At 43.2% G+C, this 14,139-nt stretch overlaps 1 protein-coding gene across 3 annotated transcripts in view; it reads left to right on the plus strand.

Moving 5' to 3' along the window:
- pphln1 (periphilin 1) overlaps positions 1-14,139 on the plus strand; it is a 42,598-nt gene that overhangs the window by 19,273 nt on the left and 9,186 nt on the right. For all 3 annotated transcript variants that reach the window (XM_083659644.1, XM_083659645.1, XM_083659646.1), the window contains one exon: positions 6,217-6,378. In XM_083659644.1, the coding sequence (XP_083515770.1) occupies positions 6,217-6,378 (162 nt within the window). The remainder of the gene's footprint in view (positions 1-6,216; positions 6,379-14,139) is intronic.

Consider the following 14,139-nt stretch of genomic DNA (forward strand, 5'->3'; position numbering starts at 1 on the left):
GTCTAGACCAGGGGTGCCCAATACGTCGATCGCGAAGGTAGTGTGGTAGATCGCGTGGCATTGAGGGGGGAAAAAAACATTTTTTTTTCTTTTCTTTTTTTACATAGTGCCGTAGTGAGGATGGATGATAGTTACAGTTGTTTTGAACTTTACAAGGGTCACAAAGAACATTAATAAATGGTTTATTACAGTTAAGTAATGCTTATTCAGCACTCTTATGCTTGTTGTTATTCAAGGGATGTTTTCAACTTTACAATAAGGGTCACACAGAGCATTAATAAATGGTTAATTACGGATAAGTAATGTTTTTCAGCACTTTAATAAGTTTATGAACTGTTAGTTAAGGCATATATGTTTTCAACTGAATGTTTGGTAGATCACTTTGACTTGGTCATTTTAAAAGTAGCTCCCAAGCTGAAAAAGTGTGGGCACCCCTGGTCTAGACTCTAGACTCTAGACTCTAGACTCTAGGGGGTTTGAGAGACTGTTTTGTTGCAGAAAGGTCACATGCTCGACCCCCTGGAACAACTGACCTGCTCACTCAGTGTGTGTCATTGGATAAGAGAATCAGCTACATGCCTCAAATGTAATGGAGACTCTATATGAGGCAAAGCATAATGCTGGATCTTACTTGTGACATACCATCAAGGCATAAATTGTGCTAACTTAAAAGTGAGAACAAATGCTATTTTAAAGCTGTGCAGCCGCTTCTATAAATGACTTTGTGTGTAGTACTATTCATCACCTGTGTGTTACTCCCCGAGATTTGGGTCTGGATTGAGGCGACAAGGAAGAGGGTGTGTGTGAAGTGATGTCACTCAACTGGAAGTGATGTAATTGCTCGACTGTGATGTCATCAGGCACTTGTGATGTCATCAGTGATGCCACTCGAGCAATAAGTCTTCTTTTCTTATTAGCTAAAATTGGTTAAGTGGTGTCTGTCTGTCCTGATGGATGGGTATGTCCATCACAATTTGTGACAGAAGTCATCAGTGATGTCATGAGTGATGTCACTCGAGCATGTGTGATGTCATTAGCGATGTCACGTGATCAATTGTGATGTCATCAGTGATGTAAGACAAAAGTTGCTGCCTCTCTCTGAGAGGCAGCAATGTGCCTCAAGGAATCTGGTCATTAGAAGAAGAAGAAGGAAGAGGGTGTGTGTGTGTGAAACTCAACTGGAAGTGATGTCATGCAATTGCAGGACTGATGTCATCAGGCAGTTGTGTTATCAATGATGTCACTCGAACAATTGTCTTCTTAGTTAAAATTGGTTAAGTGGTCCGGTTGGAGCACGAGGTGTCCGTTTATAGCATATTATGAACTGGACCGCTTACTAGTTTTTGGTTTTACGTTGTTTTCACTTGTGAGCCAAAGCCTCATTAGCAGCACTCAGATCCTACCCAGAACATCCTGGAAGCACTTTGAATGTAAGCTTGTGATACTGATGTGTTTACAAAGATTTGTTGTATATTCACTAGATCATCATTTTGACTGGTTTAAGGAGCACTCTCAATCTTTCTGAAGCCAGCCACATGCTTTATATGTCAGAGATCACAAGATTAGAGCACAAACAGACACTCACACACACACACACACACACACACACACACACACACACACACAGCCCCTTCCTAATGTGCATTTTCCAAAGAACCAGCCGCACCCCAACCCCCCAATCAACTGCTGTGATGAAAGTTGCGTTTGAGTAAGGCCACCACCCCTCCACACACACACACACACACACACACACACACACACACACTGCTGCTGCTGTGTTTGATCTAGCCCATGGTGCGGTGTTGTTCTGTGCTCCCGGGGCACAAACCCATAACCTTGGCTGAGATGAAAGCCCGGTGCCGTGCCCCCAGTAAAGGCTTCTCTAATGGCCCTGGCCACCGCCTGCTCGCCTGCCTGCTGCAGGGATTCAACAAACACACGCACAGGCTTTCTGGAGCCATCTCAGACAGAACAGAACAAAGAGAGGCCACCAGAGCAGCTCCGGCTCTGGCTGGGAGCCAGGGTGCCAATGGTTTGGAGGGCCCGTCCCGTAACCCAAAGGTCACCGGAAGGTTTCCTCCCTGCAAGAGACAATGCGTCCATACAGTCAATGGTCCATCATCCACTGATGAGGAAGACATTACCCTTAACTCCTCACTCACTTGATGAGGAAGACAAGACATTACCCTTAACTCCTCACTCACTCGCTCTATTCTAGGGAGCTAAATGCTTTAATGTCAATGTGAGATGACTTGGCCTCATCACTTCCTATCGTCTCCTCCTGGGGACTCTGGAGTAGAATGTACACTTTCATTGAGCTGTTAATAATAGATCCACCCTTGGATACTCTTACACTGTTGGATATCATCAATGTGTGATGTTCAATGCATTCCAGATGTTATTTCGCAATGTAGTGTTGTAATTTACCTTTTTGGTGAAACCACTTTCCCTCAACCTGCCTCGTGCACTCTTTCAGTTAGTTATATTTCCTACGTTTCCACACACTTTGACAACCTCTAGAGAAGGGGTGTGAATGTGTGGCTTTCAATCAAAGATGGACTTATAGGGATATAAATATAGATAGCTAGCCAAGTAGTCCGTGATCATGGCCCCTTACTCAAAGGCAACAGCATTCTGCTCTATTGAGGCTACTCTCACTGGAGGAATTGGTATCTCCTCCTCTTATAGCATGGATTCCTCCCTGTATGATTAATGAATGTCTTTGCAAAATGTGAGTCTAGAAAGAAGCTCTTGGTTGTTGATTCTGAGGGACTGACACCAAAACCCCAAGCTGACAACATGTCTGCTGGTGCTGCTGTCAAACTCCATTGTCACGACGAGTCGCGACGCTGGAACTGTCTTGACATGAAATGACGTCATCTGTGTTTGGCCAGTCATCAGCAGGAATAAAAAAAATAGACACGCAAATGTAAGGGACCGAAAAGTGTTTTTGCCTGGTTAAAAGCATTTCAGGCCGGAGTTTTCTTTTTAAACACAAAACATACAAAGTAAGCTAATTACTATAGTTAAATGATATGAACATGTAGAGCCATCTTAACCTAGAAGTCAGTCCATGGTTCAGCCAGACCAAGCTGGCAGCAGTAGGCCTTTTCTCAACATCACAATGAAAGGAAAATATCGGCCTAATATATATTTTTTAATTCAATTTGATCTTGACATTGAAAAGAGATTGCCCATACCTCCAGACTGACATCATTTCACTTTAGTCCCATTTTGAACGGAACATATCTGCCAAGCTTTGCATTGGAAATAGAATGTGCCCAGTCAGTTGAAGTGTGTGGCTCAGTGCACACAAGCACACACACACTGGACTGGGCTTCCCCCAGGGCCAGGCGGAGCCTCACATAGGACTAGATGATGCCTTATGAGTTGCCTTTTTATTTTTGACCACAAGGTTTGTGATCTCCTGTCTCTTGTAGTTGTTTTGCGCAGCCATCTTACACATTTCCCCTCTAATGTGAGTGTGTTTTAGTCATGGCTGGCCAGCTCTGCTCCCTAGCAATCATGTCCTAATAGTTTAATCAGGAAATGAGCAAAAGAAATGGAGCGCTGATCCATGTCGGCTTCATTCCTCCCCTCGCTCTTTGTAATACTTATGACGACTTGCGTCTCCAGTCCACTCGCTCCAGTTGGCTCATGGCTTCTTTGGCTGCCTTCCCTATTCTCTCCTGCAGCACTGGAAACAGCTGAAAGGTCATTTTTTACAAATGTGCATGTAACTCATAACCGTGTTGTTCATCAACACAGAGTGCACCTATTTAGAAACCCAGCTATGTCTACAATTACAATATACCAAGAGCTGAGATTGAGAACAGTGTTTATTTGTTTATTAAAAAGGATCCCCATTAGCTGCCGCCTCGACAACAGCTAGTCTTCCTGGGGTCCAAGACAAAATACACAGGACATGACACAATATGTACAGTGTGACTATTCACATCTACTGCCATAGCTATGCCATCATAAGGTATACAACTCTCGTCTTACTCATGAGATATATTTCCTTGTTTTCCATGTTTCTTCCATGCCCCAACTGGCGTCCTTTCTTGTCAGCCAGAGCCACTGGCTGCGAGGTTTGGCTGCTTTTGTAGGTTACTGTAATTCTTGACCAGGAATCCCTATTTCCTGAGTAAACTAGATGCAGAGATCCACAATGCCTCACTTCCACCATCCGGCCTGGGCTGTTCGTTCAGTGGATGTTAGCTTCGTCCTTCCACATGCCTCATCTACCACGTCTTCCCAATGCACACTGAGTCCTATAAGCAAACGGTATTGGACCGCAATACTAGGTCAGGTCAGAGGCTGCTGCTGACTATGGTACTCTTAAGTTGCTGCTCTATGTCTTCTCACAGTTCCCAGTCTCTAGCTTTCCTCTCGCTGCCCTAACTTGTGCCTACTCGACAATACATCTTGCTAGCACGTTAGTTTGCTTTCATCAGTGATTGTGTTCAGTTGTTATTGGGAGTATCTGGTTTCTTTTTCTGAGTCGGCTTTAATTTACCAATTGTCATTAATGGAGTCAGTCTTCCCTGTATTACAGCTAATTGTTTTAAAGGCCCATTCCGTAAGATTTTGGAAGAAATAAATGTGCACAATTTTTTTTATTACGAATGAGTAGGGCTGGGTTCAAAAAATCGATTCTCCGATTTTTAATTGATTTTCATTTTAATCCTCGATTATCGATTCATATGTCCAGAGATCGATTTTTTTTTTAATTAAAAAAAAAAAAAAAAATTTTTTTTTTTTTTTACTAAACAGGCTAAAATATTGTGCTGTGTGTGGTAGTTGAAACATAGTTTCAAGTTGACGTTTAATTATGTTTGTAGTTGAAACAAAAACATAAATACTGTAGGCTACATGAATGGAAATGTTTGATAATTATTAATATCTACTTTTAGAAATTATATAGGCTGAAATCAAATCACTGTGCATAATTGTGAAAGTGTCTTTATTGACAGATGAAAAGGCTGTTATTTACCCTTTGTCACCACGTGGTGAGTAAATATATGTGTAACTAAAACCATTAAAATTGACAACAGGTCTGCAACTTTTTTTCCCCATGTATCTACTTGGCTGGTTGGAAACCCCTGTGTTACATAACTGGACAGTCATGTAATTCAGGGTACAGCTCAAAAACCACGTTTTGGTATCACTAACCAAATCAATATTGAAAATTGATCGAATCGGAATCGAATCGAATCGAATCGAATCGAAATCAATCGATTCGCAACCTTGTGAATCGGAATCGAATCGATTCTTGAAATTTGAACCAATACCCAGCTCTACGAATGAGTGAATACTCCATAACGTAACTTAAAAAATGAGCCCAGCCACGTTTCTTTGCGTTCAGCCATTCCAATGTTATGCCTGTAGACTCTGCTCCTCTCGGGTCATGGTTTCGCGGAAAATCGGACGGCTGTAACTTTTCTGCGCATTCACAAGCCTGCCTCTCAGCGCTTCAGCCAGTAAATACACACACGAAGAAGGCTAACGTTACACTAGCTAGCTAATGCAGTCAATGAACGTTAACAAACAACCAGCAACACAAAGTCCAGTAAAAAGTCCACACAGAAAAAGATAAAAGATGTATCTAGTGAAGCCCGTCTGGCCAAACAGCAGCAATGTGAGGGGAAACTAGAGTCTGGGCTGCGTTTTCAGTTCATGGAGGGACCTTACGTTAGCTTGTTGCATTAGCTGCTGTGATGTTACTACCGTTATGCTTATAGAACATTGTTTGACTGCAGTAACAGATCAAGGCCCTGTTCGTTTGGTCACGTCCAGCTCACATCAGCCCAAGGGGAAGCTAACACAACAAGCTAACGCTAATGTGCTGGTGGTGTTGTATTAGATAACGTTAGCTTGCTTGTTAACATGGCTAAGTAATATAGATAAAAGATTTACCACCCAGAAGCTCCACTAATAACATTACTGACTTGTGTGGATAATGCAACAGTCGTAAATATGCCTAAAGTTACTACTGTTATGCTTATGTTTGACTGCAGCCCCAGGCATAGACTGTAATACGGCCTATAGCAGGCAGTTAGCTCCTGGCTCATGCTAACGTTAGTATCCACTTCCCCGCAGCCAACGCAAGCCAAAACATGACCCAAAATGCCACAATAATGCTATTTTGGGATCAGTATTAGTGATTTTATTGTTCTCTTTTTGTTTTTATTGTTTATTGTCCTCTATCTGTAGGAGGAGACCCATCCTCCAGAGGTGGAATTGAAAGAGGATGCTCCAGTGGTGGTGGTGGCGGCGGCGGCGGCTCCAGTCGTGGAGGAGATCCATAAGCCTGCAGATGACTTCCTGGAGCGACGAGGACAGGCCATCGCAGCCAAAGCCCAGGAGATAGAGAAGGTGTGTTGACCTATCTTCCCTCCAGCTCATCCCAACTCTGCAATCTTAAATTTACCCGTGATGTTTTTATTCAGAACGATTTATAGTGAGTGAGCAAGTCGTTCAGTGTCTAAACAACCCATCGGCCGTTGCCGATGTCAAACCTTTGAGCTTTCTGTTCTATTGCAGTCGCACAAAACACTAATGCCTACCCCACACTACAGGATTTTCAAATCCTTGAAGATTATAAAAATCTTGAGAGCCCACACACTACAGGACAGAGAGAGCAGATTTTTTTACATTTCAATCTTGGGACACACACACAATCGCGTCTGTTCAAATGCAACCCCACACACTAGAAGATTATGCCGAAGATTCACCTTGGAAGCAGGGCTCGACGTTAACTTTTAAAATGCCTATTCAGTGTGCGCACCGGGTGTAGTAGTAGTAATAATGATAATAATAATAATAATAATAATACATTTGTGTCATTTCGTTTTCTAAACAAATCTTATTTAAAAAAAATGTAAAATGTTTTTGAAGGATGTGCTGGTCGAGGTGTATGCTGTAGGCTTGTTGTAGGCTACATGCTTTGCAGTATAGCGTTATGCTGGAATTATGCTTGAAGTTTGGGCTGTCGCACGGAAATGAGAGACACTGAATCTTGACGAGGAAACGTGTGGCGCTTTTATACATTGTGTGGGTTTCTGCTCGCGGAAGTCTTGAAAACTCCACTTTGTCCGCCCAGCCGCGTCCATTCGGGGTGTAGGCCTACTGTGCACGGCCAGGCGAAAACCGTCTGCACAGGTGCCTTGTGGAGGGGGCGTCTGCTGATTTGACTCACTTTTCCGTGCGGACACTCGCCGATGCGGGAAGCATATGAGACCTAAGCGCTTGTTGTACGCTACATGCTTTGCAGTATAGCATTAGTTTTCCGTCCCGTTCAAAGACGCACGGGTATTTCACCTCGATGACAATTTCCTCGTCCTTTGTTTCTGTGTGGGGCTGCGGGCGGACGCGGACCAGATTATTTTGCGAAAAACTGTAATGGAAACACAGCTACTACTGGCTCTCTGCTCAAGATGCAATCGCCTGTCGGGTTGTAAATATCTAACATGTTAGATATGCCCGATTCACAATCGGGAAGAGGCAGTCTTCCCGATTGTGAATCTTTGAACCCCACACACTACAGGATAATTTGGGAAGATTATCTGCCCGATGCGGCTCAAATCGGGAGCACCCCCGAGAAAATCGGGAGGGGGGAATCTTGGCCATAATCTTGCAAATTATCCTGTAGTGTGGGGTAGGCATAAGCCACACTTACACCTTAAGGGCTAATGTACACGCCTCCGGAACAGATGAGGTACGGCTGCGAACAGACCCACACTCATGTAATCTGTAAAGACGTATGCGGGATCCAACAATCTCAGGAACGCCTTGACGGAATTTCTTCCAATTTGGCTCAAACGTCGACTTGGACTCAAGCATCAACTAATTAGATTTTGGTGGTCAAAGGACAAGGTTACTTTTTTCTTTTTCTTTTTGTACCTTTATTTATACAGGGGGAGTCTCACTGAGAGCAATGCTCTCTTTTTCAGGAGTGCCCTGTTCACATTCACACCTGGAAGCTGCCCAATGCAACCACAGTCTGATCTGCGTCCACTTGGACTCAAGGATGAACTGATTACATTTTTGTGGTCAAAGATCAAGGTCACTGTGACCTCACGAACACCATTTTCAAGCTCGGTAACGCCATATCTCAGTAACACCTTGACCAAATTTCTTCACATTTGGGTCAAACGTCAAAGTCTGGACAGACATGCATGTCGACTGCTGACTTGTTGGCGGAGGCATATATCCGCGGTGCAGTCGTTCTAGTTTTTGTTTGTTTTTAGAAATTCCTTAAACGAACATGGAAAAATGTACGTCAACATTTTTATGACGGTATATGTTCCCCCTTGGAAAAGTATTGTTTGACGTTTAAAAGCCTCTCAATCCTCCACAGGAGAGAATTTGTGACTGCTATAAACGTCAATTTGGGGCACATCTGTAGCACATATCCCTGGCAAGCTTTCCCATACATATTCTGTGCTTGGGTTGTCTGACTCACACATTGATTACTGTACCGGACAGGCATTACTGGAACAACCATCTGTTATGTTCCTAACAAGGCAGGAAATTAACTTCTCTCTCCACCCATCACAGCGGTCGGTACATCCCAAAATTCACCAGCCACTTTCACTATCGGAGCAGCCAAATGCCATTTTCAGAACAGGACCTACAAATGATGGTTAGCTATCTGCCAAAGTAGCTGATAGTCTAGGGAATCCTTAACCAAATTGAAGAGCATTTTCCTGGTGGCTGCTGTTAATCTCCCGGTTTGACTGCCTGACTGGAACAACTGCTCATTATGTCCCTTCACCAGCTCAATATCCCACACCACACACACACCACAACTCTCCCCCAGTGCGTGACTCGTCTTCACAAATGCACGCACAAGCATGCACACAGGGTTTTCCAACACAAGTTAAGTCACAAATTACAGGAAATTTAGAGGAATTAATTTGTGACGTTGGTGGTACATGGTCGTACTGACAATTAGCATAGTTAGCATTAAGAACATACAGGCACACGGGGGGAGGGGGGGGGCTGAAACCACCCCAGGCTCGAGGGCTCAGCTCTGCTTAGCGATCTAATGAAGGCCATTCCTGCACCACTGGGCGCTACCGCTACTTTACTGGTACCATTAAACCTGAGCCAGCTCTGCCCTGGAGCACAAACCAGGCCCTCACATTGAGCTGCACCACAGAACCCATGGAGCTGCACCCCAGAGCCTATAGGCTGTTAGAACACTGTTGCTGACGCTGCAGCTTCAGGCCTGTTTTATAGCCTGTGTCTTTCTCCCACATCTGTGTCTGCGTTCTCTTCCTCTCAGTCACTCTCATTTTATTAGACACACCATGTAACATGGAGGGCTTTAATGATTTCAGGTACATTTATTTATAAAGGTGAAAAAATATTGTTGTTCATTCCCAGTATGCATGTTATATCATTGCAGACACACTTTATAAAGAAGGAGCTTCAGTTATTCTAATATAACCGTGGTGGCTCTGATATGGCCTTGTCATTGTTTAGAAAATTTCACTTGATTTATTGGCTCACATCACAAAAAACAAAACGCTTACGCGTTTCGGCAAAGAGCTTTCTTCAGAGCGTTGTCATTGTTAGCATACATCATATGCACTATAATGTGCTATAATCTTCAAATATGGTCGAGAAGTCCTGGAAAAAGTATGGAAATTGTATTTCATATTCACAGGGATGTGATGTTTCTGGTTTCTCTCCAGGATTTCTGCTTCTTAGATGCCCAAATCCCACCCATTTCTAATGACAATTCCAGCTTTTCCCTCCTATTCTCCCTTTCTGTTTTTTTTGTGTTCTTCCGATCGCATTTCTGGATGGTTGTTATGTAGTTCCCCTCACTCTGTCCTCCATGAAAGGTTGAATTGTTTAGTTGTCATTCCCTACCACATCATAGAGTGAGCCCATCAGAAAAAAACAAGTCAGGAAAGGAAGTAAACAATTAAAAAATTGCCCAGCTACTTTCCATATTCTCTGGGTTATGATGCAGCTCTGGAAAAGCATTGAAATATTAACACGTTGAGTGCCAAGGACGAGATATCTCGGCTTACATAATCCAACCGTTGAGTGCCAAGGACGAGATATCTCGGCTTACATAAACATTTTTTTTTTTTGACGGTGGGACATCGATCAACCCCTTTTACGTCTCCTACACCAGAATTGGAGGTATTGAATGTGTATAATCTATTTTACCGACCCACTGAGTGTCGACATGTCTCTCCACAGTAGAAAGAGGCGACCCAAAACTGGACGGAAAAGCGCGACGAAGCCGTTCTCATACTGTAAAATTGATGGCGAAAACGCTTTCACTTTCGCGCTGATGCACAGCGGTGGCAACGGTGGGGGGTTCCAAGAATAGATTGGATGCAGACTTTGAAACACGCAGCATAAATATGACCAGAATCGCATCAAAGCTCTCAACCAAAACTCCACGAAACGAGCGAGTCCACCCAGACTTCCTCAAACAGCGGCCGCGCAAACAGGCAGCAGCCAGGCAGCAGCAACTTCGTTGTGACACGCCCGCTGGAGAGCCAGGGAGGCAGGAGGAGAACACACACGGAGGGAGGAGTTGGAAGCAGAGGGGGGTTTCCTGCTGTTATGGAGGAAATTACTGTTCAAAACTATTGTTTAGATGTCTGACTCTTACTGATGCCAAAAATGAATGGTTAAAGTGACTGTTCTATCGAATTTCACAAAAAGCCGTTTATCTCTGAATAATTTTTCTGACGCTGAATCCATGCTGTATTCAACTGCTAATGCTTACATAACTACTAACTCTACAAACTAACTCTTTTAGACAGAGAAAGCACACATTCTATTAGTTCTTTTTAGATGATTGGTGTTCACGAAGTCTTAACAGAAAAGAATCCTCGGCTCTTGTAAAATGAGCCAGAATCCTCAAAAAAAAAACTGGCAGAACCTACCTACAGCATTGAAAAAAGGGCTGGCAGTCAATGTTTTAATTGAATTATTTCTATGTCTTGGAAGGTTTCACAATTCCACAAAGTTTTGAAAAGTCTGTTCTTCAGTTGTGGTACATTACTGTATATTCACCCATAGTTGGACCATACTATAATTTTTGCGTTTGTGATGTTTGTTTTAGTGCAGCATAAGTCAATTCCTACAATCAGAACATAGAAGAGTGCGACTGATCGCAGCAGCGCCATCTTGGAGATGGATATAGCCTTGTTATCAATCATTTTTTCCAGCCATGGTCAGTATAAACGATAGTGAACACATAAAATCCTTCAAATCTATTTAAGAAATTATAGAATTTATTTTGTATTTTTAATAGACCCTTCAAATTATGGTTGGTTACCTGCCAAAGAAACCTACCACAGTACCAGCCACAATGAAATGAATTTACAAGCATTCAGCTGGTGGCTGTTATTAATTTTCCAACCTGCCTACCGCACATAGCCAAACAATATCAAGTCGGCCTTATAATCTGTCAGAAACCTCGCAGTCACTTTCACATGTGGTCTGTGAAGTGGCAGCAGTGTTTCTGTTGTGGTCGTCACTCATGTTTAGCTGCTTGACAAGTGTCAGCCAGATGTTTAGCTTTCTGCCCCCAATCTAGTCTAGCCATCTCTTCTATACACACACACACACACACACAGAGTCCAGTCTCACTAGCTCCTTCACGGCAAACTAGTTGTCTCTCTACACTTTTCATAGATCACAAATTGAACTTTCCATCATCGGCAAGCCAACCTACTTGGCTGTGCTACCGCTTTATTTTTGTGTGTGTGTGCGCGCGTGCGTGTGTGCGCACGCGCATACGTGTGTGCGCACGTATGCATGAGTGCGTGCGTGCATGTGTGTGTGTATGTGTGTGTGTGTAGCTAAGTGAAAAGGGTCTGCTGAAATTCAACCTGAGCCCCCTCTCATTGTCAAAGTTGACTTTGGCTGCAGTTCAGACTAAGCGGTTGTAGTGAGTGACAAGGCATGAGAAGTAATAAAGGGTATTAAGCTCTGTTCCTTATAGTCCAGTCTGTGAAACAAAGGGAATTGCATTTCATTTGTTGAGTAATGTAAATCTATTTGTCAAAGACATTAGTGTTGAGCTTCTCCACAGAGCCAGATTGTTCCAGCCTCCTGATGTTTCTAGCAGGTACAAAGATGGTAGAATGAGACCATGGCTCCTCAACTCTCTCGCTCTTTCTCCCACTTTCTTTCCACTCGTAATCTTCCACCATAGAGTACCGCAGGAATGAGTCCAGAAGACCTGGATTCTAACACTTCCGGTTCCTTCGTCTAAAAGTCAATGGGATTTTTGTATGGGGATTAAACAGCAGAATTTGTGTTCAGCAAGATCATCTTCACAAATGAGGACCACTTTTGTGATTTTCAAAGCGCAAATGTGTGTTTTTTTGTAATCGTGATTTTCAGAAAACGCTTCAATAATAGTGGTCCTCATTTGTGAAGATTATCTTGTTGAACACAAAGTTCGCCGTTTCATAAACTTTTGTTAAATACAGATCTTATTTCATGCATTTAATATAACCAAAATCGCCTTTTGGATTTGGGAACCAGAACTAGCATGACTAGCCGAGTTGGCCTACAAAAATCTGTCATCCCTGCTGTACTCTATGGATGAATGGTCTTAGTGCCCAGCAGCCACACTCAGCATTTTACAGCAAGATTTCCAAAGAGTAATAAACATTGAAATGCTAAATGCGGAGGGACACTGAGACAGGCACGTTCCTTGACGGAGCCTCACCCAGGGTCAAGAGAAGGGCCTTTCCTTCCTGATTGGATAACGGGAGGGGAGGAGTTTCAGGAAGTGCTTTGAATACAGGAAGTACAGTTTCAGCACATTGTTATCTAGGAAAAACTTTCTCTGTGTTTGTAGCAGTTGTTATGAGCCCAGTGATTGGATACTTCCTCAGTGGAGTTGATAAAACTAAATTCATTGTCATCAGTCATGAGCTGTTAAAAAAACACGAACATTGATGAAAGATGGGAAAGATGGTGATTGGCTGCTAAATTCAGTACAGTGAGGACAGTGGCCATTGGTGTTTTGTTTGTTGGACGGATGGGTTGGTCTAGCTGTTGTGTAACATCTTCCGGTGGGGCATATTTACTCTATCTGAGGAATGTACATTATGCTACAGAAACACACAGAGAACAGTGTGTTAGTTTTACCTCAGGGCTGTTTCCTGTCACTGATTGTAGCACAGATTTATCCCGGCGTTTGATTGGCTGCACCCTAAGAGCGAGAACTATGAACTGTGGTAATGGCACAGAATACGGACAATATTTTTGTTGGTCAAGAAGGAGCAGCCTCACAGCTAGGCGATGAGCATTCAAAGGATGTACTCAGCTTAATGCTGTTTTTAAATAGAAATACTTAACATGTGAAGACAGAAACTGCCTTTCTATAAACGCTTTCCTTCACCAGAAATCTTCAGTAAAGTGTCTTAGATCACTATGGTCTCATAATGAGAATCTAAGCCATATACCTGCCACTGCAAACGACAATGTGCTTTTCCTTCTGAATTTGAATGGTTAGTGTCATTTACACATCAGGTGAGTTTCACCTACCCATGATGACCCTTTAAACCTGTTAAAATCTATTGGATAATTTCTGAAAATAATCTATCATTAAAGAAGAGTTCCAAAAAAAAAATTAAAGAAGAGTTCCAGATAAACTTACTCTTTGCAACAGAAATAGTGTCCTAGTGTAATGCAGATTTTGGAAACTTGCCATCTGTTGTTGCAACTCTTGACTTTGTATGACGGCAGATCTCTCCATAACTCCAGGCATGCTGTAGTTTACATTCTAGCAGCATTGTGCATGGCTATAAATAAGCCAGAGAGTTAGACCGGCCTGCAGCACAGTAGCCACGGTTAGTATCCACTGAAGGGCTGAAACTCGCCATTGGCTGTCCTTTCACACACACACAGACACACACGCGCCTCTGAAGCTTGACTCGGCCCTCATCTCTGCCTGAGGCAGTCTTGAGTCTCCTGGTGAAGGCTTGCTTCCCCAGCAGTATCGATGAACTCATTCACTTCCATTCCCTCACGGATCACAGCCTTGGACACAGCGACAGAGAGGACGAGATGGAGAGAAAGACAGACAGCGGGATAGATAGAGAGTGAGACAGACTCGGGTGAAATATGTTAGTGAAGCAA

The sequence above is a fragment of the Poromitra crassiceps genome (genome assembly GCF_964638095.1).
Source record: "Poromitra crassiceps genome assembly, chromosome: 2".
In the NCBI taxonomy this organism is placed as follows: Eukaryota; Metazoa; Chordata; class Actinopteri; order Beryciformes; family Melamphaidae; genus Poromitra; species Poromitra crassiceps.